Source organism: Mytilus edulis, chromosome 12 (assembly GCF_963676685.1).
Source record: "Mytilus edulis chromosome 12, xbMytEdul2.2, whole genome shotgun sequence".
Lineage (NCBI taxonomy): Eukaryota > Metazoa > Mollusca > Bivalvia > Mytilida > Mytilidae > Mytilus > Mytilus edulis.
The window spans coordinates 20,561,250-20,588,378 of record NC_092355.1 but is presented as its reverse complement, the minus strand read 5'-3'; the positions used below and the strand labels follow the sequence as shown (position 1 = coordinate 20,588,378).

Here is a 27,129-nt window from a genome sequence, read left to right as displayed (position 1 = left end):
TCTTTTATCATAAATTTTTGTATTAAGCTTCCCGTTTATGATATAGATATCAAGATCGAGGAAAGGGCAGTGGTCATTGTTATCGTTAGCTTTATTTAAAGTAAGTTCTACAGGATAAATTTCTTTAGTATACATACTGAAGTCGTCATTATTTAGAGCCAATATATCATCCAAATATCTAAAAGTATTGTTAAATTTTTGTATCAAATGTTGTTTTGATGGGTCTTTGCTAATTTTAGTCATAAATTGTAACTCATAACAATACAAAAACAGGTCCGCAATAAGTGGTGCACAGTTAGTCCCCATTGGAATTCCAATAACTTGACGATATACGGAATCTCCAAAGCGAACAAAAATGTTATCAAGTAAAAATTCAAGTGCATAAATAGTATCAAAGCATGTCCAATTGACATAGTTCTTTTGTTTATTGCTACTAAAAAATGATCTAAAAGAGTTTGAACATATGTACTCGCATTCCGACTTTTTAAATGCCCAGTTAATTAGGGATGTGAATTTTTTCTTAATAAGAATATGAGGCAAAGTGGTATATAGGGTAGAAAAATCAAAACTTTGAACAGATTCAAAATCACCAATATATGCATGCAATTTATCAAGTACTTCCAACGAGTTTTTGACACTCCAAAAGTAATTAATTCCACTATTTTCAAAGGCCTTATTTGAACAATTTATTATCAGGTTTTTTATTGTACCAAGTGTACTAGTAAGTAAAACAGACAATTTAGTAGTTGAACAATGGCTGGAAGATGAAATAAATCTATATTTGTAAGGTTTTTTTGTGCAGCTTCGGAAGCCAGTACATAGTTGGGACTTTCATTGTGTTTGGTTCTGCTTGTAAAGAAGTAGCTAAAAGTTTATGTTTGTTACAGATGTCGTTTTCTGAAAATGAAGTCAGTTGGAATGTTGGTGAATTCGTGATTTCCTTTTGCAGAACCTCTATATAAAATTTACGTCAAACAATAATGATATTATTAGCAGCTTTATCAGCCGGGACAAAAACAAATTCCTTGGCTAGTTCTGTTAGTTTATTTTTGATACGCGAAATAGGGTTTTTATAGTTTTTGTTGAGGGTAAAATGTTCTTTAAAATGTTGTATTCGAATATCAACTATCTTTATTACTGAATTAAAAAAAGAGTCCAAAGATTTTTTGTCAGCTTTTTCCCGTTTTACCCATTTCAAACAGTAGGCGCGGAGTGAGTCGTTGATGATATTACGACACTCATTCCAGTTAATAGTTGACGGGGGACGATATTTAGGTCCTTTACTGAGGAATGATTTTAACTCTCGGTCGCGAACGATGTTAAGGTCTCCTGTTATAACATGGGAAATTGGTCCATAGGTGTATTCTGAATTACTGCAATTACACGACATGAGCATTAGCATGACATGAAGGAATTATTTCGATTCTAATAGGACAAAACAGTATTGTTTATGGTCGAAGCGTACAAAAATACCTTAAAGATACTTGGCCGCTCTCGCTTTATCCCCATGAAGTCTGTAAGTTACATTTTCATATTTAATAAGTTTAATAACATACATGTTGTTTGTTAAACAATATATAAAACAAAATTGATGTAAGCTGCTAAAATGTATATATTTTATTAGAGTAGAGTTGAAAATAACGAGAATATAAACAGTAAATCTGTGCCCATGTGTCAAAAAACATAGTTTGTGTTATTTAGAACATGGCGTTGTTTACAACGCGTAATAAGGACGTCAAATTAGAATTGAAAATTTTATCACGCGGTTGTTTACAAACCGAAAGAGGCACATTTTCCTTTTGTTATTCAACTGAAATTGTGCAACAGAATAAGAAAAAACACGCCAATTTAACCTCAGCATGTCTGCAGATATTTCTATTATCTTTTGAATTATTTGCACATTTGCATATTTTAAGAAATTGAGGTGTTGACATCACCCATAGATTTCTATAATTTGAAAAAGACCATTGTTTGATTTTCTAAATATGTTTTAGTTGTTTCGGTGGATATCTGTCTCATTGACCAATACCCTTTCCTTAAACCTCATTATTATCTTAAAGAATTATTAAGTGATTTCTCAGAAATGTTTACTTTAGATTGACAATTCATTCGGTCTATGTTGATCCCTTGAATCCAAGAAGAGAGCTAGTGATGGTCCTTGGTATAACATATATTTTGATAGTTATATGAACTATTGTTGAGTATCATTAAGTAAAATCACAAAATACCGAATTCCGAGGAAAATTTTAAAAAGAAAAGTCCGCAATCAAATGGAAAATCTAAAGCTTAAACACATCAAATGAATGGATAACAACTGTCATATGCTTGGTACAGGCGATTAAACATGGTTTTATAGCTAACTGAGCTTCTCACTTGTAAGACACGGCGATTTATTTGTAATCACATTTAGTTTCATTAAATTGACACGATGTGTGAACAAAACAAACAACAAGACAAAGCGAGTATAATCTAATTTAAATAAAGTTTAATTTTCCAACTGATTGTTAACAGTATGAATTGTTTTGGGGGGATATCTCGAACTGTCCAAATATCGTCGTTGATGGTATTTTAAGATGCAACACGATCAGTTGTCTATTTTGGTCGTCATACAAAACTCTGCTGTATCTTTTTGTTCTTGGAGGAACGTAGAAGAAATTTTAATGTGATAGATAAACTCATCATAGATACCAGGATTGAAATTTTATATTTACGCCAGACGCGCGTTATCTTTTGTATATAATTGTGTGAAGGTTGTATTTTTCGTGGCATAACTAATCTACTAGTTTGTGTTACAGGCAATACATAGACTACTACCAGACTTAAAGGAAGAGATTGATTCATTAATAAGTTCACCGTTAACTAATGTCAATGTAATGAGAGATCTTATACAGCTTGAGAAAAATTTGGAATCAACCAGCCAGCATATGCTTACCATGAACAAGAAAATGGCGACGTTAGAAACTGAGAAAAATAATATAAAAGGTATTTCTGATCTTTTATGGAAATGAACATTATCTGGTCCCTAAACCTTTATAGCTCACCTAGCCCGAAGCAATCGTAGGCGAGACACAGGGTTCCGCAGATCCCTTGTAAATTTATCGAATTTAATGATAAACTGTCACGGTGTATATTCGGAACGCTTGCTTTCCGATTCAGTCGACGGTAACGCTTGCTTTCCGATACACATAACGCTTGCTTTAAGACTTATATTGACGAAGAAGCAGGAGACACGACTTTGGGATTAACAATACTTTAATCTAATGGTAAATGGTGTTCCCTCTTATATCTCACGGAACACTAGAAATATTTTCTTGATAAATATGTAACGCATGTCATCATAAAAATTTGAAATCATCTCATAAAACGGTCCCACAAATGCAACACTTTGTACGATTGAACACAGGAATGTTTGTCTTTCATCTGAAACTGTTTAATATATTTAGAATTAACTCGGGTTTCAAATTCCTATTCATTTTCCTTTCATTAATAGTCTTTCATTTTTCCAAATTCATTCAATCTAACCATAAATGCTCTTTGAAAAAAAATCTCAGGAAACGCTGTCTTTCAGATTGTTCACCTTCAGCGTCATTCTGGGAAACGATTGCTTTCCGATTTTCAGGAAACGACTTCTTTCAGATGGAACGATTCCCAAATAATTGTATCACATGCAGATTATAAATTTGTGTTTTTATTTATTTATGTATTACCACCCAACGAAACAGAGACGGTATCAAGTCAAATTGGCGCCTGGCTTGATCAGCTACGGGATATTTCACTTCAATAAAATATTATAAAATAAAGATCAAAATTCGACACCCATTACATTGAGCTTATTTATTTCATCATACTTGATGGAATAACATATACGAAACAATGAACGAAATCTCGAAAATAACCACAAACAAAAGACATTGTAATTAAAGTACGGAAGTACTGCACATCGGATGACCGCAAGTTTGTCTGAAAAAAACCCTCATCATTGTACCTGAAAGAGATGTTAATGTACATATATATATATATATATACAACTCGTCTAAACATCAACCCAACAATGTTAGATCTGTAAATTTGCTTTCGCAAATTTTTGGTTCTTCCCTCGCCGGGATTCGAACCCATGCTACTGTGATATCGTGACACCAAATCGCCTGCACTGCAGCCGTCCCGCTAGACCACACGACCACCTGGGCTCTCTAATATAAGAGCTTTCGGTGGGCATGTGTTACCTTTCCACGTCAGTTTTAATCTAGCGGCGTACTACAGTACATGATATATAAGGCATGAAGATGTTATTGTTACAGATCAGCTAAATTATCTATAGTAAAGGATCCTACAAATATATATATATATATATAAATCGAATTATTACAGAAGAGTTTCCACCATGCACTGCACTATTCTTAGAACAGTAGAATAGAATGATATATAAATGAATGCAAATTATTATTATACATGTACACGAAACTGTTATATACAAATATTAATATAACATATATATAACAACAAATACAGTATACTGATTTGTATCATTACAATATAATAGTTATTACAATGTCATTTATTCATCATCCATGCACAAACTTGTCTTATACAAAATGATACTACAGATCTAACATTGTTGGGTTGATGTTTAGACGAGTTGTATATATATATATATATATATATAGAGTCTATACGAATCTACCAACCAGTAAACTTAATAGGTATTGGATCATCAAAATTGACAATACTACACAAACAGGAAAAATTATATGAGTCTGAAAGATTGTGTAACAATACCGATAAATAGATGGAAAACAAAACACTAAAAAGTGTTGAATATCATTGCACAAAGATGGAAAAACTGAACAGATGATATAAATTATACAATAATTGCAAATATTTCGGCTCAACAAATGGCCTTCTTCGGTGACAAAAGTTTTAACAATAATGAGATATAATGTATAAGGTGTAAACATAGATCACTAATAATACAGGTAAGTTTTGGTCGATTGATTTTAATCCAAAATCCTGAATATAATAATATAAACACTAGACTGTAAATTTAATTATTTCTTTCTATTGATTCCATCTGGATGGAGGACACCCAGTGTTTTTATCCAAAACCTCTCCCGATTTTCTCTTTGCCTATGTTGCCATGTACAATCCTGTTCGATCACAAGGATCTTCATGTGATCAAAATCTTTCAGATTGTGATCTGGTAACCTGAAATGTTGGCTGACAGGAATATACGGTTTTTTTGTGAGGTCACTCCTGTGGCCATTGAGGCGTTTGTGAAATGGCTGCATAGATTCACCAACATATTGGAGACCACATCTAGGACACTCAAGAACGTAAATCACGTTTGAGCTTTTGCAGTTGACATTGCAGAAGATCTTGTATGTCTTTTCTGTGGTCTTACTGTGAACTGTTGATTAATGCTGCAATTGGTTGCAACATTTGCAGCGCTTATCCCCACAAGGCTGACAATTACCTACAGTATGGTTAGGTTTGGAAAGGTCAGCACGGATAAGTATATTTCTCAGGCTGTTAGGTTGTTTGAAGGCAATCATGGGAGGCTCAGGAAAGATTTTGGATAACTTCGAATGTTTCTCGATTGCTGTCCAATGATCACGAATGGTCTTGAAACTATTTCTCAGGCATGGATGGTAGGTGAGCACACATGGGATTCTTTTACTTTTCTGTTTATCTTTGTAAGTTAGCAGACTGCTTCTGGGGATGGATTCCGCTTTTCGAAAACTATTTTTGATGTTTTTGTGTTTATATCCCCTTCACAGAAAATAATTATATTCATAAGTGGATACATCTGTTGTAGAGTTGTCACTGACTCAGACGTACTTATGAATATAATTATTTGCTGTGACTGTATATTACATTAATTTGTAGGATCCTTTACTATAGATAATTTAGCTGATCTGTAACAATAACATCTTCATGCCTTATATATCATGTACTGTAGTACGCCACTAGATTAAAACTGACGTGGAAAGGTAACACATGCCCACCGAAAGCTCTTTTTTTGAGAGCCCAGGTGGTGGTGTGGTCTAGCGGGACGGCTGCAGTGCAGGCGATTTGGTGTCACGATATCACAGTAGCATGGGTTCGAATCCCGGCGAGGGAAGAACCAAAAATTTGCGAAAGCAAATTTACAGATCTAACATTGTTGGGTTGATGTTTAGACGAGTTGTATATACATTATGTACACAGCCATGTATCACCATCATTGATGGCGATCCGATGGATACATCTGTTGTAGAGTTGTCACTGACTCAGACGTACTTATGAATATAATTATTTTCTGTGACTGTATATTACATTAATTTGTATCATCCTTTACTATAGATAATTTAGCTGATCTGTAACAATAACATCTTCATGCCTTATATATCATGTACTGTAGTACGCCGCTAGATTAAAACTGACGTGGAAAGGTAACACATGCCCACCGAAAGCTCTTTTTTTTGAAAGCCCAGGTGGTCGTGTGGTCTAGCGGGACGGCTGCAGTGCAGGCGATTTGGTGTCACGATATCACAGTAGCATGGGTTCGAATCCCGGCGAGGGAAGAACCAAAAATTTGCGAAACCAAATTTACAGATCTAACATTGTTGGGTTGATGTTTAGACGAGTTGTATATACATTATGTACACAGCCATGTATCACCATCATTGATGGCGATCCGATGGATACATCTGTTGTAGAGTTGTCACTGACTCAGACGTACTTATGAATATAATTATTTTCTGTGACTGTATATTACATTAATTTGTAGGATCCTTTACTATAGATAATTTAGCTGATCTGTAACAATAACATCTTCATGCCTTATATATCATGTACTGTAGTACGCCGCTAGATTAAAACTGACGTGGAAAGGTAACACATGCCCACCGAAAGCTCTTTTTTGAGAGCCCAGGTGGTCGTGTGGTCTAGCGGGACGGCTGCAGTGCAGGCAATTTGGTGTCACGATATCACAGTAGCATGGGTTCGAATCCCGGCGAGGGAAGAACCAAAAATTTGCGAAAGCAAATTTACAGATCTAACATTGTTGGGTTGATGTTTAGACGAGTTGTATATACATTATGTACACAGCCATGTATCACCATCATTGATGGCGATCCGATGGATACATCTGTTGTAGAGTTGTCACTGACTCAGACGTACTTATATATATATATATATATATAAAGATCACTATAATAAATGTTCTTGTGTATAGAAATATATATAGATTACTAAAAATTCAACATTTCATTATCATTATCATTTTGTATGAGACAAGTTTGTGCATGGATGATGAATAGATGACATTGTTATAACTATTATATTGTAATGATACAAATCAGTATACTGTATTTGTTGTTATATATATGTTATATTAATATTTGTATATAACAGTTTCGTGTACATGTATAATAATAATTTGCATTCATTTATATATCATCCTATTCTACTGTTCTAAGAATAGTGCAGTGCATGGTGGAAACTCTTCTGTAATAATTCGATTTATATATATATATACATGTATATTATCATTTTGTATGAGACAAGTTTGTGCATGGATGATGAATAGATGACATTGTTATAACTATTATATTGTAATGATACAAATCAGTATACTGTATTTGTTGTTATATATATGTTATATTAATATTTGTATATAACAGTTTCGTGTACATGTATAATAATAATTTGCATTCATTTATATATCATCCTATTCTACTGTTCTAAGAATAGTGCAGTGCATGGTGGAAACTCTTCTGTAATAATTCGATTTATATATATATATACATGTATATTATCATTTTGTATGAGACAAGTTTGTGCATGGATGATGAATAAATGACATTGTAATAACTATTATATTGTAATGATACAAATCAGTATACTGTATTTGTTGTTATATATATGTTATATTAATATTTGTATATAACAGTTTCGTGTACATGTATAATAATAATTTGCATTCATTTATATATCATTCTATTCTACTGTTCTAAGAATAGTGCAGTGCATGGTGGAAACTCTTCTGTAATAATTCGATTTTTCTAATAGATTTGAGTAGGCATTCATATTTACCCGCAAAGCTTTCTCGAGGTATTCTTCCAAATTTTTCTGTACGTGTAAGGATTTTTATCCATATATATGTTACAGTAAATAGGTGAAATTGGGAATTACATGTAATTACTAAAATTTAGGAATTACATGTAATTCCCGATGCATTTAGTAAATACAAGTAATTCCTAGAACTGCCCAGTAATTACTGATTTTAAAATGAATTTTTACACCTATTTACTAACTGTTAAAACAATGTTGTAATATGGTCAACTGATCAAAAGTTATGGTAATACTAATAAGAAAATCAGTGAGTATTCAGCTATCAAAATTTTAAGGGTTTTGCAGAACCCAGTGTCTCGTCTACTTTTGCTGTGAGTCGCAGGCCCAACAAAAATAGGAAAAAAAATATTTATAATTTTCCTCTAGATACTATCTTTTGACTAGTTCTGTTTATCAAATTTTGTTAAAAATTCAGGATGGTTTATGAAATCTAAACTTTAACTGTAGAGTGTATGTTATGTTAACTGGAAAAATAGTCCGTTTAAATAAGTAATATACGAAAAAGCATAGTTATTTTTACAATCTTTATTTCTAGATATTATCTTATGATCATAAAAAAGCTTCTTTCCAATTTTGGTAAAAAAACAGGATATTTTGAGAAAGTTATTAAAATTTTAAAAATTTTAACCACAGTGTGAATGTAATATTAACTGGCATAAAAACTAAGTGCCTTTATAAGTAAAATACGGAAAAACTTGATTTTCATTTTACAAAGTTTACTTCTTGAAATTTATCTTTTGATCATAAACAACTGAAGCTTCTGTTCAAGTTTGGTAGAAATCCAGGATAATTTGAAAAACTTATCAAAATTCAAAAAGTATAACCACAGAGCAAAAATTTGTGGACGCCGCTGGCGACGAAATTATTAGGTTGGTTCGCTATGTCTCGTTTTTGCGACAAAAAACGCAGGCTCGACAAAAATGACTAGAATGTCAACATTGAAAGTAAAACAAAAGGGATGGACCATTTAGTTGACTTTTTCAATCCACAAAAAGATCATTCTTATACAGGTAGAAACGATGATAAAATTTTGTTGGAGGTATATAAGTTTAAGTTTGGAGGTCTTGAAGAACTCATAAAAACACAGAAATATGAAAATGTGACTCTTAACGCCATCAATTTGTATAAATTTGTTTGTGAAGAATGTCAGCTTCATCGCAAATGTCTGACAAAAGAAGTCGTAGTTAAACCTATTTTGTAAAAGGAATTTAACTCATGTTATTGGCCAAGTTGAGTATGTCTGATGGAGATTTTTATATAACAAAATTATGAGATTTTAATAATTATCAAGATCATTTAACCAAGTTTGCGATAATATAATGTCTATCTTAAAAAATAGCTGGCTAAGTTGCCTATAAATTTCTCAAATTTTTTTTTCTCAATATTGGATTGATATCATTGTCTTGCATGCTCAAAATGATTTTTAGGGAGTTTCAAAACTTATAAAACAACCATTTTCCAATTTCAATTCAAAAACACTGAGGAGTATGCACTTTTAATGTTCCTTATACTCCTTGATACTTAAGTAAGCCCTAAAAATCCCTACCCCTTACTTTCTTATTTGATATCTTGAATTATGTCTTTAATTTTTAAACAAAAATTTTAAGTTAGGAAATAGCTGTAAAAATTACAAAAAAAATCAGTAAATACCTGTAATCACTGAAACAACTAGTAAATACATGTAATTACTAAATTGACTAGTGATTACAGGTGTTTACTGAAATGTTTAGTAATTACGTGTAATTCCTAATTTCATCTATTTACTGTAACATATATACAGTACGCCTAAAGTGAAGCACCACCAAAATATAACTGGAAGTAGTTTTTTTACTATTGCAAATTTATCTTTTAATGTTTTGTGTTAAGAATTGCCTTTAACATACACTAAGAAAATTCTTTACGACCCAAACGATTGAACTCGTTAAACCCGTCAAGCAATTTTTTATTAAAGGTCATCTGCACTTTTACAAATACTGATAGTTCTGATACTTTCAAATTATCTTCCTACTATCACGTGTCGGTGGCGGATCCTGAGCGGGCGTAGAGGGTGTACGGCCCATCCCCTATATTTGCACTCTTTTTTAATTTAGACTGTAAAATCATTAATCAGACTAGATTTCGTTGTCCTTGTCACATTTCCCGTATATATAATGCAACAATTCGTTACTTATTAAGATATTATTCGCTAGTATTTGCGTGTAATATATTATTGATTATGTCAGTCAACGTGATCAGTCTACCATGGAGTTGACGAGTACGTCGAAAAAACGTTACTCAGTCATTTTGAAATTCAAATTACTTTAGGACATTTATAAGGCTGAGGATGACAAAAATGACGCCTTCAAAACGACAAATGATGGAACAAGGACTTATACACTCATATCTCACATTTCCATCCAACAGAAGGCAATGCACCATAATGATAAAAAGAAAGTTCCACAGCTATAATATTTACCTACGAAAACGTGTCACAGATATTTTAGAAAGAAACAAATCTTCGCCTGATTTTTGCCTTAAATCATTCTAGCCGTACTTTGGATGAAACAATAATCTTGCCCGTATTTTTAAATAGATTACTAAATTATAAACCAGGGGATTTAATCCAGAAATAATGACAGTGTTTGGCAAATTGTGGGAATCTATACAAAACAAAATATAAAATAAATGTAAATCACAACCACAATAGTCTTATGCTAATAGAAAAGCAATGTATTGCCTTTTTGGAAATATTATGATAGCGGCTTTCCTCGATGCAAAAGTTTACCCTGAACATGCATGAAATATTTGCCACTAGATGTTAACCTTAAATCTTAAAGTTAGCCTTTCCTGAATCTCAAAGTAATCGTTACACATCGATTTTCAGAAAAACGGTAAATAAATAAAATTATATCATTCGTGATTTTATAGTTTGTATCAAAATGATATATCAACCCTATTAAAATAAAACTAAATTGAGAAAAACTAAAAGATAACGCAGTTCTGTATTAAACGAAATCATTTATCTTTGTAAGAGACAGTAAATCATGAAACTGGATACCTGTATATTTGTTTTGTTCCGTCAACTTTAGTTTAATTCAAGAAAATTGATAATTCATTTTTTTTTTTAGATATTTTTGCAATTTACCTTTCTTCCCTGTCTGCAATGTTCTTGTAAACAATCGAAAAGTATGCGTTTCCAGAATCGGAAAGCAAGCGTTACGGTCGATTTTAATCGGAAAGCAAGCGTTCTGAATATACACCGTGACTGTTTAGTTTAGTTAGGTTTAACATGATATTTATTTATAGTAGATTGGGAAACAAGTTTTGCAACTTATATTATTCCCTTTCCACTTTGCGGGTGCGAGTGCTGCCTTGAAGCGACATTGTCCCTGCTCTTTTTGAAATCTTCAAGGCTGTCTTTTACGTGCAAGAGATATGGCTCTCTCTTAACACGGGACAGCAATTTATCGTCCCCTTCCGACGGACTATCATCGTTTCTTCAAGATCATAGTCGCAAATGGTGTCAAGGGAGAGCCGAAAATTCAGTTCATAAAATTTTCATCACTTACCGGGAATCGAACTAGGAAACTTTGTGATAATAGTCAGATGCCCTTACCACTACATCACGGCTCTACTAGTTGATAAACTGTGATTTTTAACTTCTTTTTTTAGTAGTACCTTCTTTCTCTTATGTTGTACTGATTATGATGATTTCATTTTGACAGAGTGTTAAAATTTGTAAGCGATGATATAAGAATACAGAACTCAAAGTATTACTTTACAAGATTAACGGTGCTGTAGTGTAAAGAGTAAAAAAAAAAAAAAAAAAAAAATACCGAACACTGAAAAATGTCAAAAAGGAAAGTCTCTATAAATAAATTGTCAAAATCAAAAGCTCAAACACATCTCAGTTTTCCATCGCACAAGTAACAATGTAAATAATACATCAGTCAAATATTCTCTGTGCATCATTTTAAAATGTTTTGTCAGTTTCTAGTATTTGGAAATAATATATTCAATGTGTTTTGAATTATGTGAGAGATAATTCACATGATACATGTTTTACATAAGAAGATTACATGTTACCATGATCTCAGTATGTGATTGGAGTCTTGGAATTAAGTAACTTTTTATTTCTATTTTGTTTTACTCTTATACAATTCTACAGTGCATGTATAATCATGTATTAAAACATGATAAACTTTAGCTTTTGCTATCTAAAACTAATTTTGTTTACAGAAATACAACTAAGAACTTTAAAAGAATGGAGGGACACTGACGAGAAATACATTCCTACCTCAGCAACAACGTTTATACTACAATCACTAAAACACAATAGAGGTGTTATAATTACTGGTTCTCCAGGTTGTGGAAAATCTGCAGCCGCTCATCATGTAGCATTTGAATTAGAGAAGGAGGGATATGAAATACTTTCTTGTGATGATCCTTCCGAAATAGTTAAGCATTTGACTAGAGAGAAATTCCAAGTGTTTGTAATTGATGATGGCTGTGGTAAATTTTCTCTTAATCGACAAAAAGCAGATTCCTGGGAACAAAACGATTGCAAATTAAATATGTTAATTGATTCTAGTAATCAGAATGATGACGCTGAAGATAACTCTAGTAAACCAGAGGCTAAGTTTATTATCACGTGCAGGGAAAATATATATGTTCATAAGTCATTCCCAAAACTGACATGTTTTTCGCCTGTTCAATGCAGCTTTAGTTCTGATTATAAGATTTCTCCAGAGGAAATGAGAAATATTGCATTGTCGTATTTACCTGAGAATACTGTGAACGGTATAGAAAATATTTGTCTGTATGATTTTTTCCCACTTATATGTTCTTTGTACTGCAAAAGCCTTAATCAAGATCCCTGTTACTTCATCCATCCTATTAAAATAATTGGATATGAAATCTCAGAAATGAAAAAAAAATCCGAATCATGTTTTCTCTGCCTTTCTCTTCTTGTTCTAAGGAATAATAAATTTTGTAAAGATGAATTAAGATGCGAACACGTGCAACAGCTAGTTAAGGATATATGCTGGGACTCTAAAATTGAATCCGTTTCCATTGTGGCGATACTAAACAGCTATGAGCGTCTTAAAGGTGTCTATATTACAGAATCAGATGACTTCTACACAGCAATTCACGACAAAATGTTTGACATCATATCAGCAGCTATTGCACCATCTATAATGAAATGTTTAATAGAACACGTTGATAATGCATTCCTGGCAAACCGTACGTACATTTCATCATTTACTCAAAATAGTGTTCCTTTTGTTATTCAAATACCACAAGAGTTCGAAAGCCAATTTCTACAACGACAAATAAAAGAAGCAATGAAAGGGAAATACTGGGAAGTATTTGGAAGCATTCAAACAGAAAAAGAGGCCTATAGAAAACTACTCCTATTGTTTCTGAAAGAACAAGACGCATGTCAGCAAATTTCGTATGATTTCGATGAAGATGGAAATACGCCTTTATATGTATCGTCTCACTTGGGATACATAGATTTTGTAGAATATTTTGTAGTAAATTATCCGTATCACATGGAGGTTAAAGACAAGGAAGGAAGATCTCCATTTTATGTTGCATGTGAAAAGGGCCGCATTGCAGTTGTTAGATATTTAATGAAATATAATGAGGACATTAATGGAGGAAACGCAGATGAAACAACAGCATTATCGGCAACCTGCCAAAATGGTCACACTGAGGTGGCTCAACTGTTATTAGACAACAAAGCAGATTTCAACATAACTAATATAAATAATCAGAACACACTGTATTTTGCTTGCTTGAGTGGGAATGTGAAACTGGTGAAACTTTTATTAACCAGTGAATATAATGCAGATGTCAAAAGTAGAGATACTTTTGGACAAACTGGTTTACATGCAGCCTGTCAAAATGGACACACAGAAACCGTGAAAACATTGATTGAATTTGGTATGGATGTCAATGAAAAAGATAAAATTGGTAGCACACCATTATATCTTGCATGTAGACATGGTTGTCATGATACAGTGAAATACTTACTTGATTTAAACGGTCAAGCATTAAATAGTCGTGTAGATACAACAATAAAGAATGAAGAAGGATGGTCAGCTTTACATTCAGCGTGTCAAAACGGACATAAAGAGGTAATTAAGTTATTAATCGATGTTGGTATGAATATTAATGACACAACAAATAGAGGTTCTACAGCACTACACAAGGCTTGTCAGAAAGGTCATTATGAAACAGTGCAATTCTTACTTGATTTTAACGGCCAAGAATTTAATAGTCGTGTAGATACAACAATAAAGGATAAAGAAGGATGGTCAGCTTTACATTTAGCGTGTCAAAACGGACATACAGAGGTAATTAAGTTATTAATCGATGTTGGTATGAATTTTAATGACACAACAAATAGAGGTTCTACACCACTATACATGGCTTGTTTGGGAGGTCATTATGAAACAGTGAAATTCTTACTTGATTTAAACGGCAAAACATTGAATAGTTGTGTAGATACAACAATAAAGAATGAAGAAGGATGGTCAGCTTTACATTCAGCGTGTCAAAACGGACATACAGAGGTAATTAAGTTATTAATCGATGTTGGTATGAATATTAATGACACAACAAATAGAGGTTTTACAGCACTAAACAAGGCTTGTCAGAAAGGTCATTATGATACAGTAAAATACTTACTTGATTTAAACGGTCAAGCACTAAATAGTCGTGTAGATACAGCAATAAAAGATGAAGAAGGATGGTCAGCTTTTCATTTAGCGTGTCAAAACGGACATACAGAGGTAATTAAGTTATTAATCGATGTTGGTATGAATCTTAATGACACAACAAATAGAGGTTCTACACCACTATACATGGCTTGTTTGGGAGGTCATTATGAAACAGTGAAATTCTTACTTGATTTAAACGGCAAAACATTGAATAGTTGTGTAGATACAACAATAAAGAATAAAGAAGGATGGTCAGCTTTACATTTAGCGTGTCGAAACGGACATAAAGAGGTAATTAGGTTATTAATCGATGTTGGTATGAATCTTAATGACACAACAAATAGAGGTACTACAGCTCTACAAAAGGCTTGTCAGAAAGGTCATTATGAAACAGTGAAATTCTTACTTTATTTAAACGGCCAAGAATTTAATAGTCGTGTAAATATAACGGTAAAAAACGACAAAGGATGGTCAGCGTTGCATTTAGCGTGTCGAAACGGACATAAAGAGGTAATTATGTTATTAATCGATGTTGGTATGAATCTTAATGACACAACAAATAGAGGTTCTACACCACTATACATGGCTTGTTTGGGAGGTCATTATGAAACAGTGAAATTCTTACTTGATTTAAACGGCAAAACATTGAATAGTTGTGTAGATACAACAATAAAGAATGAAGAAGGATGGTCAGCTTTACATTCAGCGTGTCAAAACGGACATACAGAGGTAATTAAGTTATTAATCGATGTTGGTATGAATATTAATGACACAACAAATAGAGGTTCTACAGCACTACACAAGGCTTGTCAGAAAGGTCATTATGATACAGTAAAATACTTACTTGATTTAAACGGGAAAGCATTGAATAGTTGTGTAGATACAACAATAAAGAATGAAGAAGGATGGTCAGCTTTACATTCAGCGTGTCAAAACGGACATACAGAGGTAATTAAGTTATTAAACTATGTTGGTATTAATATTAATGACACAACAAATAGCGGTTCTACACCACTATACATGGCTTGTTTTGGAGGTCATTATGAAACAGTGAAATTCTTACTTGATTTAAACGGCAAAACATTGAATAGTTGTGTAGATACAACAATAAAGAATGAAGAAGGATGGTCAGCTTTACATTCAGCGTGTCAAAACGGACATACAGAGGTAATTAAGTTATTAATCGATGTTGGTATGAATTTTAATGACACAACAAATAGAGGTTCTACAGCACTACACAAGGCTTGTCAGAAAGGTCATTATGATACAGTAAAATACTTACTTGATTTAAACGGTCAAGCACTAAATAGTCGTGTAGATACAGCAATAAAAGATGAAGAAGGATGGTCAGCTTTTCATTTAGCTTGTCAAAACGGACATACAGAGGTAATTAAGTTATTAATCGATGTTGGTATGAATCTTAATGACACAACAAATGGAGGTTCTACACCACTATACATGGCTTGTTTGGGAGGTCATTATGAAACAGTGAAATTCTTACTTGATTTAAACGGCAAAGCATTGAATAGTTGTGTAGATACAACAATAAAGAATAAAGAAGGATGGTCAGCTTTACATTTAGCGTGTCAAAACGGACATACAGAGGTAATTAAGTTATTAATCGATGTTGGTATGAATTTTAATGACACAACAAATAGAGGTTCTACACCACTATACATGGCTTGTTTGGGAGGTCATTATGAAACAGTGAAATTCTTACTTGATTTAAACTGCAAAGCATTGAATAGTTGTGTAGATACAACAATAAAGAATAAAGAAGGATGGTCAGCTTTACATTTAGCGTGTCAAAACGGACATACAGAGGTAATTAAGTTATTAATCGATGTTGGTATGAATCTTAATGACACAACAAATAGAGGTTCTACAGCACTACACAAGGCTTGTCAGAAAGGTCATTATGATACAGTAAAATACTTACTTGATTTAAACGGTCAAGCACTAAATAGTCGTGTAGATACAGCAATAAAAGATGAAGAAGGATGGTCAGCTTTTCATTTAGCGTGTCAAAACGGACATAAAGAGGTAATGAAGTTATTTATCGATGTTGGTATGAATATTGATGACACAACATATAGCGATTTAAACGGTCCAGAATTAAATAATCGTGTTTATACTACCATTAAAGACAAAAATGGATGGTCAGCGTTTAAATGTAGCTTGTTCTAATGGACATTCAGAAATATTAAAGCTGTTGATTGATTTCGGTATGAATATAAAGAAAATAGACCATTCTGGAAAAACAGATGTTCACATAGCTTGATTCAATTGACATGGTGATATTGTGAAGATATTAATAAATTATTGTGCAAATACAGGACAATTACAGACGTACTCCGTATATGTTTGCTAAAGAAAATGGTTATTCCGATATTATGAAACCTTTGAAAGAATAGTTTAAACAACATTACGAAGAATATAATAAAGAGCGTATAAACATTGTAATCACAACCAATTAAGCACTATATAGGGATATCAATTTATTGAAACTTTTACTGACTATTTGTTTCTAACTAGATTTTGTGACGTCTAACTCTAAATGATCAAGATGTCTTAATACGTTCAATATACATATCTCATTAGTAAACAAGTAAGTCAATATTTGACAATTTGTACAAGTGAATAAAAGGTAGCGTTAAATTGCATTTCATGTTTATCCTTATTCAAAGTATTTAAAACATAACAAATAGAAAATATAATTTGTAATTTGTTATTGTTTAATACATGTACGTTTGTTGTCTTAAAGCTACTAAAGTCGCTGTATGCTCAACATAGGGATTATCATCCGGTGACGTATGTAGGCGGTGGCGGCTGCGTCGTAAACTGTTTGTTTAAAGCGTTATAAGAGAAGGAATAGGATCTGGATGTTTCATTCCTTGTATACAGATACTTTGTGAAATGAAGTGTCTTTTGTCATATGCCCATTGTTCTTGATCTCTGTTTAGTTGTTCGGCGATTGATAGTTATTTACTGTGTGTTATAGGGTAATTATATATGGGAAAGTGGTTCCTTGCAACGCATACATGTTCGTCAGACAAGTTTTACCTAAATTCGAACTCATTTCATAGAAAAAGTAATTAAGGTTAAAGTTGCGTAGTTAGGTTCCTTTCGCAAATACTATAAGCTGAATGTCAACTATATGTAGTGTATAAAATGATTGTAAGGGTTACATGTCATCTGACAGGTTCGTCTGGCCTTTACATCATTTTCATGGTTTTTTGCAAATAATGTCTTTTTGATTATTTGTATTTTTTTCAAGCACTTTAAGCACTAGGTCAACCATATTTAGTGTGCGAACAAATTAAAACGGACATTAACCTAACATAACATGACATTAGAGTGTTACATAATTATATGGTTTTTTTTTTAATAATAAATGGGTTATTATCCACTCAGATTATCCAACGCTCGATGAAACCCATATCTCTTTGTGCCTCAATAAGTTTATGAAGAAACAGAGACTACAATCTACCATGAATACCAATGTCCCTATATTTGAAATACATGTTGATATATGACAAGGCATCCATGAAGTTGGGCAAAATTTGGAAAGAAATGTGAACCAATGAGGGATTGTACTTAGATCTCAACACCTTTTTTTTATATCTTTTCAATCAAAGTCTTAATAAGAATATAAAAGAACATAGAATAATAATTAAAGGTAAAATAAACTTTTAAATGTATAACAAAATAACGACAACAGACTGAATTACAAACACAAAACACTTCATATCGTCCAGAAAAACTGCATGCCAAAGCTGAAAACCTGCTTACATATTCCAACTTGATAGGAAATAATACAATCCTACTCGTCATTGTTACTAGTACGTAATATTAATTTTGAAGTGAAATTATAATTTTGATCGGAACATCTCTTAAAGTCTGAACAATAGATTTTTCCATCAATTTCAATCTTTCAGTCAATTTTCAGACTGTACCCACTGTGGTAAAATAGGAACTGTACAAATGATTCGCTAGCAATAAGTTGAGATGTGTTCAGATTGTCAGTAGTTTTTATTTAAACTATCTTTTAACCTCAACAACGTACTAAATTGTCAGAATTTTTATTTGACGCTTTTAGACCAAATTAGGATACTAGTGTATGTCTGTCAAAGACGATATCATACGACAGCGTCATCCATCAACAGACACGAAGACACAAGTTTACTGAAACTGTGTAACTTACTTTAAATAGTAAAAAGTTTTAATATCTTTTCTGGAACAGTTGACAACTTATTTAAACGTTAACTGACACATGCATTCAGGCTCAGGATAAGTCATGATCTTGTGTATTTCACCATTATTTCCATCTAGCGCCACTAAGTTGGCACGTTATTTCATTACTCCGATAAATCGCGTTAAAAAGTGTTTCCGTAAAAAGATACATTTATTCTTATGTCAGACACAGATTTGTGTAGTTATGAGAACTAAAAGTCAATCAGAGCAATACATTGTCAGTAACGGGAAAACGAAATAAATTCCAGAAACTGGGAGTAATATATCGTCTTTAATTACAACGAAAGCGACAATACAACAAATGGAAGTGTTTAACGACCTTGACTGGTTTTTCAGCCCTCGCACGGTCGGACAATATGCAATCTCTGGAGGGGTAGATTCTCTGACTTTGACATACTTAATGGATGCACATATATATGTATTTCCCTACTGTAATGAACACTGTTGATTAGGAAAATATCACTAGTCTATGTAATAAGATACCTATTACTGCAATCACAAATATGGTATAAGAATGCCGGAAGTGAGTTTACTGAGTAATTTTGATAATCAAGTCCGACAAAACTAATGAGTCGCACATCTGTGTCTATCTGAAGTCAGAAGATTGTAATTCAGTTAATGTGATAAGTTGCTGTTTTTCATATATGGTTCTTCGTGTTTATGTCTATGTCATAAATCAGGTCATTGGTTTTTTCAATTCTTTTGATTGACAGTTCGAAAACAGGTGAATCGACAAATCCTAACAAAACCAAACACTCGACTATATAAACCAACAGAACGACTGGAAATCCACTGGCATGTTTTCTCTTGTTGCCAGCATTATACCAGCATTAAAACAAACGGAGGGTGAAGCAGGTATCTTACTAATTGTATTCTTGAGAGAATATACAGTATTTTCAGCCTGATATAAGTACTGTTTGAATTTGTGATCATTTTATCCAAAATATAAATCACTTCATCACAAGTTAGTTGACAATAATATAATTTCTTTTTTTATAAATGACGATGAATTTTATCTACTCGTCATAACCACACTCTAGCCTATTTAATTAACAGATCGTAACGAATTTGACGGAGTTTGTACTCACATTCACAACCTAACGGGTGCCACAAAAAGAGAAGGATCTGGTTGCTCGACTGGAAAATAAAAGTCACCCCATAGTGTTTGTCATGCCATTAGTAGTTTGTTTAAAACTTATGAGTTATACCATCCCTTCTGGTACTTTTTATACTCTTTGAAGAATGTCATGTGTGCGATTGAGTAATTATTAGTGAAAGACATCTGGTCGAACAGTATGCTTGGTGTATTAAACTTTGAAATTTATAATTAACGAACACATTTTAATGAGAAACGTAAAAAAATATTCGATAGTTACTAAAAACAACTAAGTAAACAACGTGCTACATATTCAATAGTGTTAATATCTTAATGTAAGTTTATCTCTTTTTAACATAAAAGAAATACACTGTTTTGTTGCTTTCTGTAACGTTGACCCTCAAATTGACATTTATTAAACAGACACTAACTACATTAATTGTCCTTCGCCAGCGAAAAAATGTCGCAGATTGTATGACCTGCTTACCCTTCCGGAGCACCCTACGTTTAAGTGAGGTTCGTGTTGCTCAGACTTCTATGATCTCTATATTGTGTTTTATGTACTATTGTTGGTAGTTTTGTTGTCACGGCATTGTTCGTTTTACTTGGGGTATCTTTCGCCTGTCCTTTGATAGATATATGGAAATCGTAAAGATAATAAAATGAAGAATAGAAATGTGGAACATGTCAAAGAGACACCAACCCGATAGAGGAGCAGATAACACGTATGAACTTATATATTTAAGAGGGTTAAAGAGTTGTATAGGTTAAAATAATTTACAGATATTCTATGCATTTCTTTTGTTATTTTATTGGTAATTTTATCTCATTTTCATGGTTCAGTGACTGAAAATTGAAAAACTAGGTCATAGAAATTTGGTTAATATAGTTTTAGTCAGAACTTGACATTATTTCATGGTTCATGGATCACGGATCTTGGATGGTAATGTGATTTTTGTTTTTGTTTTTCCCTGTTGCCATTTTTACATGTAAAAGTCGGTTATGGGTCAGTTTAAACATACCTGCCAAACCTCCCGTTTTGAGCGGGAAACTCCCGCTTAACTGCCGAAATTCGTGAAATCTCCCACTTACCGGTAGAGTGGGGTGCACATATTCGCCGTGGACACAATTTCGCCGTTTTATGATTTTGAGATGTAACAACTTCAAAGGATGGTTTAAATTGAAGAAATATGCCGGTAAATTATATTTTTATAACAAATATGATTATTTTTGAAAATGAGACCAAATGTCGGCACTTACCGCAAAGGACAGAAAAACGGACAACGATTTTCAGCCAATTTCCTGAATGCAAAAAACGATTTCAAAGAAGGATTTCTTTAGTAATTCTTTCACTGATTGCCCTAAATTTCCCTTTTTACACCTTTCAAATGTCTGCTATTCATCTATAATGAAATTTATTTCATAAATATTATTTAAAGCTGCAATTATGGTTTTAAATAGATGTGTAACAACGGCGAATATGTGTCCCCCGTTGACAAAACATCAGCAAATTTCAAACACCCTTTAATCCAACATTTCAAATGATTTTTCTCAAAACAAACAATTTTTATAGCAAAAAGTATATTGCATTTGAAATTATCTTCATATAGAAATTTCAGTATACTTCAAAAACATAAAGACCTGAACTTAAACTGAAGAAAACATGGTAAGATATGGCGAAAATGAGCACCCCACTCTACCCTCCCGCGCTAGTCCTATAATATAAGACTCTGAAGGATCACATCATTTACATTCAATTTTTTTTTATCGGATATTTTTTTTACCTATCAATGTTGATCTGTAAAAAAAAATATCCGATAAAAAACGTTGAATGTAAATGATATGAACCTTCAGAGTCTTATATCAAAGGACTACCCCCCGCGCGGGAATATAGAATCTCCCTCTTTTGGATACTTTATCCTTGAATGACAAGTCAACATTAAAGACGTTTTTGTGTCACTGCTGAGGGCTCAGGTTGTTGTAACCTGTAAACAGGGTAAATCACAGACCATGATAAATGAAATGGCTTCACTTGTTAGCTTGGGTGTCAAACATAGTACCAATTATCGATCATTAACGACTTTTGCTTCAAGCTTTGTGTTAATAAAAACTTTTCAAAGAAATATCGGATTACTTCAACTGATTAATCCTGTTTAAAGTTATCCTTCTTTAAATAACGGGAATTGCTAAAACAATATATAAACTAAGTATTATAATTGTTATAGTGTATTGAATTTAAATGTTAACATAGTTTTTATGTTGAATTGTGTATTATGTTAGTTACTAGAACTACTGAGTATTAGTAAATTACATTTTTGTATTGTTTTGCGTTCTATATTAATTCAAGTCAGGGTCCAACCAGTTTATACAATAAAATGTTGTATTGTTCCATTAAAACTACATTTGTATTGTTCCATTAAAACTAAATTTGTATTGTTCCATTAAAACTAAATGTGTATTGTTCCATTAAAACTACATTTGATGTTAGGAATCGTGAACATTGCATATATTCTAAAAAATATAAAGCTTACTTTCATTAAAGTGCAAACCTAATACAATTCAGAATTATTCTTTTAGCGAAAAAAACAGTTAAAAGTCAGCTTACAACAAATGAGAGACATGTGCTGAACAGGAAAACACTTTTTATTACTAAAATAATGATCTTTAAACAATATAATATCTGATTAGTCAATTTTTATCTGCAATCTGATACAAATGATTTCATAATAGCTTAATTATATGTATCGTCAGATTGTCAATATAACTTTTTATGATTAGTTTAAACAAACCTATTATGTTTTCTTCGACTAAACATTTAACTTATGTAACAACAGAAAAATGTCACTAGCATTTCCTTCTTCAAGGATTTAAAACAATCTACTAACTCAATATTCCTTTCCGTAATCTCTTCCTGTTATTGGAATATTAAATAACAAATAACTCATTTATTGGATGTAGTGGATTACGTAACTAACGTGTACAATATATATATATATATATATATATATATATAATGTTAACACTACAATCATGTACTTTATGGAATATTTTTCTATAGCTATGAGGGACATAATATATGTTGTATTTTACGTACTTCTTACGAATTCTTCACAATCAGTGTTTGGTAAGTAAATATATCAAAATTATTTTAATCATAGAAAAATGAATTAAAACAGAATTTTCTGTACCTCTTCTTTGTAACCTCTTTACTGCTGTGCATATTAAGATATTTTGGATTTTAATGCAATTATTTTGTATCGATAGTTCTGATTGGATGACAGTTAGCGTAAAATTCTTTATCTTCTTGTCTGTAACTAAGGAAGCCGACATTTTGAATTGCCGAATGTATTGACATGTAATTTCTACAATAATAACCTAAAAAACTCACATGTTGCACCTAAAAATCTTTTATCAAATTTTATTACATTCTGAAGCGGCATAGAAGGCAGAAACGCCCGGTGTTTATGGTTGACGCCGGAAGCATACATATGACGTCACCTAGTGTAGGAACCAAAGAAGATGACAGCTTTTCGCGGAATTTTCTTTGATAAAGATTTTACACTGAAATAATGATTGACATTTAACATTTAGACAAAATTGTATATGCATATTTGTGTTTATTACTACAGCAGGAGAAAAGGGCAAGCAGGTTTTTTACTACAAATAACGGAACAGTTACGTCAGATTGGACGAAAATAAATTCATTACTTTTGAAAGTTCGGTCCACATTTTCTGTTCCAATTGGGGTATCCGTTGTGTTGTGTATGGTAAGCTAAATCTGAAGCTAAGTGTAAAACAGATATTCAGATACAATTGCAAATATCATGGTTGCAGATATCCCGATATCTTAAATAACTCTTTGTTTTTAGAAAATCAAAATCAATATATTTATGTGGTAATAGTCTTGTGTTCTTAACAACACAGTCAGTAAAATTAAAAACAACTTGTTGTAAACACAAACAATTCAATATGGACGTTCGTAAACACCCTGAAAGATAAGCTTCGATAAAAATATCTCAAATCAATCAATCTTACGATGCTTTGTATATCGTTAACCACTACATCAAGCATTTACTACAGCCAAAAATTTAGAATTTCGTCTAAATGTTATCTTTATAATGAACATAATATTTTAATTCTTCTCATATAAAAAATGAAATTGTTACATGATTGCCAATGAAACAACTTTCCACATGAGACAAAATGACACATAAATAAACAACTTAAGGTAATAATAATAATAAAATTCTTTATTTAACGAAGGTAACACATTTAACAATTACATGTTAATCTTCCATGAGGCTTTCAAACACTATTTATACAAATAGAAAACGGACAAAAATACATACAAAATTAAATACATAATACAGTTAAATATAGCAGCTTAAATATTGAATAAGCACATATATGAATTCAGTAGAAGAAAAGATATGCATTAGTTTCGTGCATCTTTATTCTGTTCAGTTAGAAAATAGTTTGAACAGTTAGTCTTAAATGTATCTAAATTATCTATTTCTTTAATATTATTTCGTAAATTATTCCAGGTAATAAGACCAGAATATTTAAATGTTCTTTTTAAAAAATCAGAATTAGGTCTTGGTACATGAAGAAGTCCTGATGTTGTCGACCTCAGACAATAATTATAAAAATCAGCACAAGCAGTAAATTTAATAGATAGATAGTCAGGTGCTAGACCATTCATACACTTAAACATTAACACAGCTTGAAAATAGTGTATCCTCGTAAATATAGTCATCCATGCAAGTTTTTTAAACATTACTGTTGATGGAAAATCAAAAGAAACAGATAAAACTAATCTTGCAGCACGTTTTTGAAGCTTATGTATCCTCTCCAGATTAATGTTTGTAGTAAGACCCCATACTGTACAACAGTAGTCAATAATGGGTAATATATAGCTATTGTAAAAAAGATTAAGACCCTTTAATGGTAAATAACGTTTCAACCTTTTTAACAAATATATTCTGGTTGAAATAGTTTCGCATATTTTATCAATTTGAATTGACCATGATAGGTTTTTATCAATATGAATTCCGAGAAGTTTTTCAACTTCAACATTATCTAAAGCGGTATTATCTTGTGATAAAACATATAAACATTCATTACAGTTTACCAGTTTTCTGTCTGATCCAACAAGCATACATTTTGATTTCTTGCTATTTATCGTCATATCATTTTCTTTACACCATTTAATAACATTGTCTAAGTCTTTATTCAAACACATATTTAAATTTACAATAGATTTAGATGAGAAATGTAAAGTTGTATCATCAGCATATAGATCAGATTCTGTATATTCTAGGGTTAATGGTAAGTCATTTATATAAATGAGGAACAATAAAGGTCCAAGTATAGAACCTTGAGGAACTCCAAAGGTCACAGTTTGATATTCTGATTCAGTGGTTCCTAACTTAACTTTTTGCATTCTCTGAGAAAGGTACGATGAAAACCATTTTACAGAGTGGTCATCACATTTGTATAATTTGAGTTTTGATAAAAGTATATTGTGATATACCGTATCAAAAGCCTTCTTAAAATCTAAAAAGAGAATGGCGGTAAAATTTCCATTGTCCAATTCTTCTAACCATTTATCAATTATTTTAATGAGAGCTGTATGGCAAGAATGTTTTTCTCTAAATCCAGACTGCTGTTGTATCAATAATTTGTGTGTGGTTAAGAATAGATATAGTTGTTTAAAGACAGTCTTTTCAAATAACTTGGACACAGTGGGTAAAATCGAAATGGGTCGATAATTGTTTGGGTCTGTTTTATCCCCTCCTTTAAATATGGGAGCAACTTTAGCAGATTTTAATATGTTAGGAAATAATCCTGTACATAAACTAAGGTTTATTATGTGATTAAGAGGGCTTGCTACTATCGACCTTGATAGTTTTAAAATTCTTGGTCCAACTCCATCAGTTCCAGTTGATTTAGTTGTGTCTAGATTTTTGAGACCTTGTAGAACCTCGTCATTTGTGACAGTATATAATGAGAATTTAGTTTCATCACTTATTTTTGAATTGACATAGTTATTAATTTTCTCAGATTTAAAACTTTGGTGAGGATTTGAAATAAGCTTCTCACCTACTGTGCTAAAATAATCATTTAAGCAGTTAGCAATATCATTTTTGTTTATAAGTACTTTTCCTTCGTGTGTTAAAATGTCAATTTCCTGTTTAGTTGTTGAATTCATATCCTTTGAATGCCTCCAAAGAATTTTACAGTTTTCATCGTTATCTATTGCATCCATAAAATATTTTGCTTTTGCAGAACGGATTAATTCACTAGTGTTATTCCTATATTTTTTATAATTTTCAGTGTCTTTCTTTTTGTGAAAATAATCTCTTAGGAATTTTGATTTACCAATTTCATTAGTATACCATTCAGGTTGATATTTATTTTTTACACGTCTAGTAACAACAGGTGCATGTTTATCTAATACATTGACAAGTAAGTAATACCACATGTCCATTGCTTCGTTTGGATCATTGATTTCATGTATTATATCGAATGGTTGATTTGACAAATCTTGTAAAAACATTTCATCATTAAATGTTTTGAAGTTTCTGTATTTGATCTCAAAATGTGAATCTGATTTGTCTGTAATAAGCTTTGCAAATTTGTTTACAGTACAGCTAACAGGATAATGATCTCCTGGGGCGTATGAAGGTACTATTACATTGATAAGACTTGTAGGATTTGTACTGTAAATATTATCAATTAAAGTGACACTAGAAGAAGTAACTCTAGTAGGGTCAACCACCATTTGATGAAGACCATATGTTGTAATAAAAGTTGACCATTTAGATGGAAGAGGCTTTAAAAAATCAATATTAAAATCGCCCATTAGCAATATATTATCATTTATAGATAAGCCATTTACAACCTCATTTTCAAAATAAGTATACCAAGAGGTTTGGCTATTAGGTGGTCTGTATACAA

The 27,129-nt window shown here is 32.1% G+C and overlaps 1 protein-coding gene across 1 annotated transcript in view; it reads left to right on the top strand.

The window, feature by feature from the left end:
* LOC139497981 (serine/threonine-protein phosphatase 6 regulatory ankyrin repeat subunit B-like) overlaps positions 1-17,482 on the top strand; it is a 41,172-nt gene extending 23,690 nt beyond the window's left edge. The window contains exons 4-5 of the mRNA XM_071286241.1: positions 2,796-2,982; positions 12,331-17,482. Of these exons, the coding sequence (XP_071142342.1) occupies positions 2,796-2,982; positions 12,331-17,006 (4,863 nt within the window). The 3' untranslated portion in view covers positions 17,007-17,482. The remainder of the gene's footprint in view (positions 1-2,795; positions 2,983-12,330) is intronic.
* Positions 17,483-27,129: the final 9,647 nt, after the last annotated feature.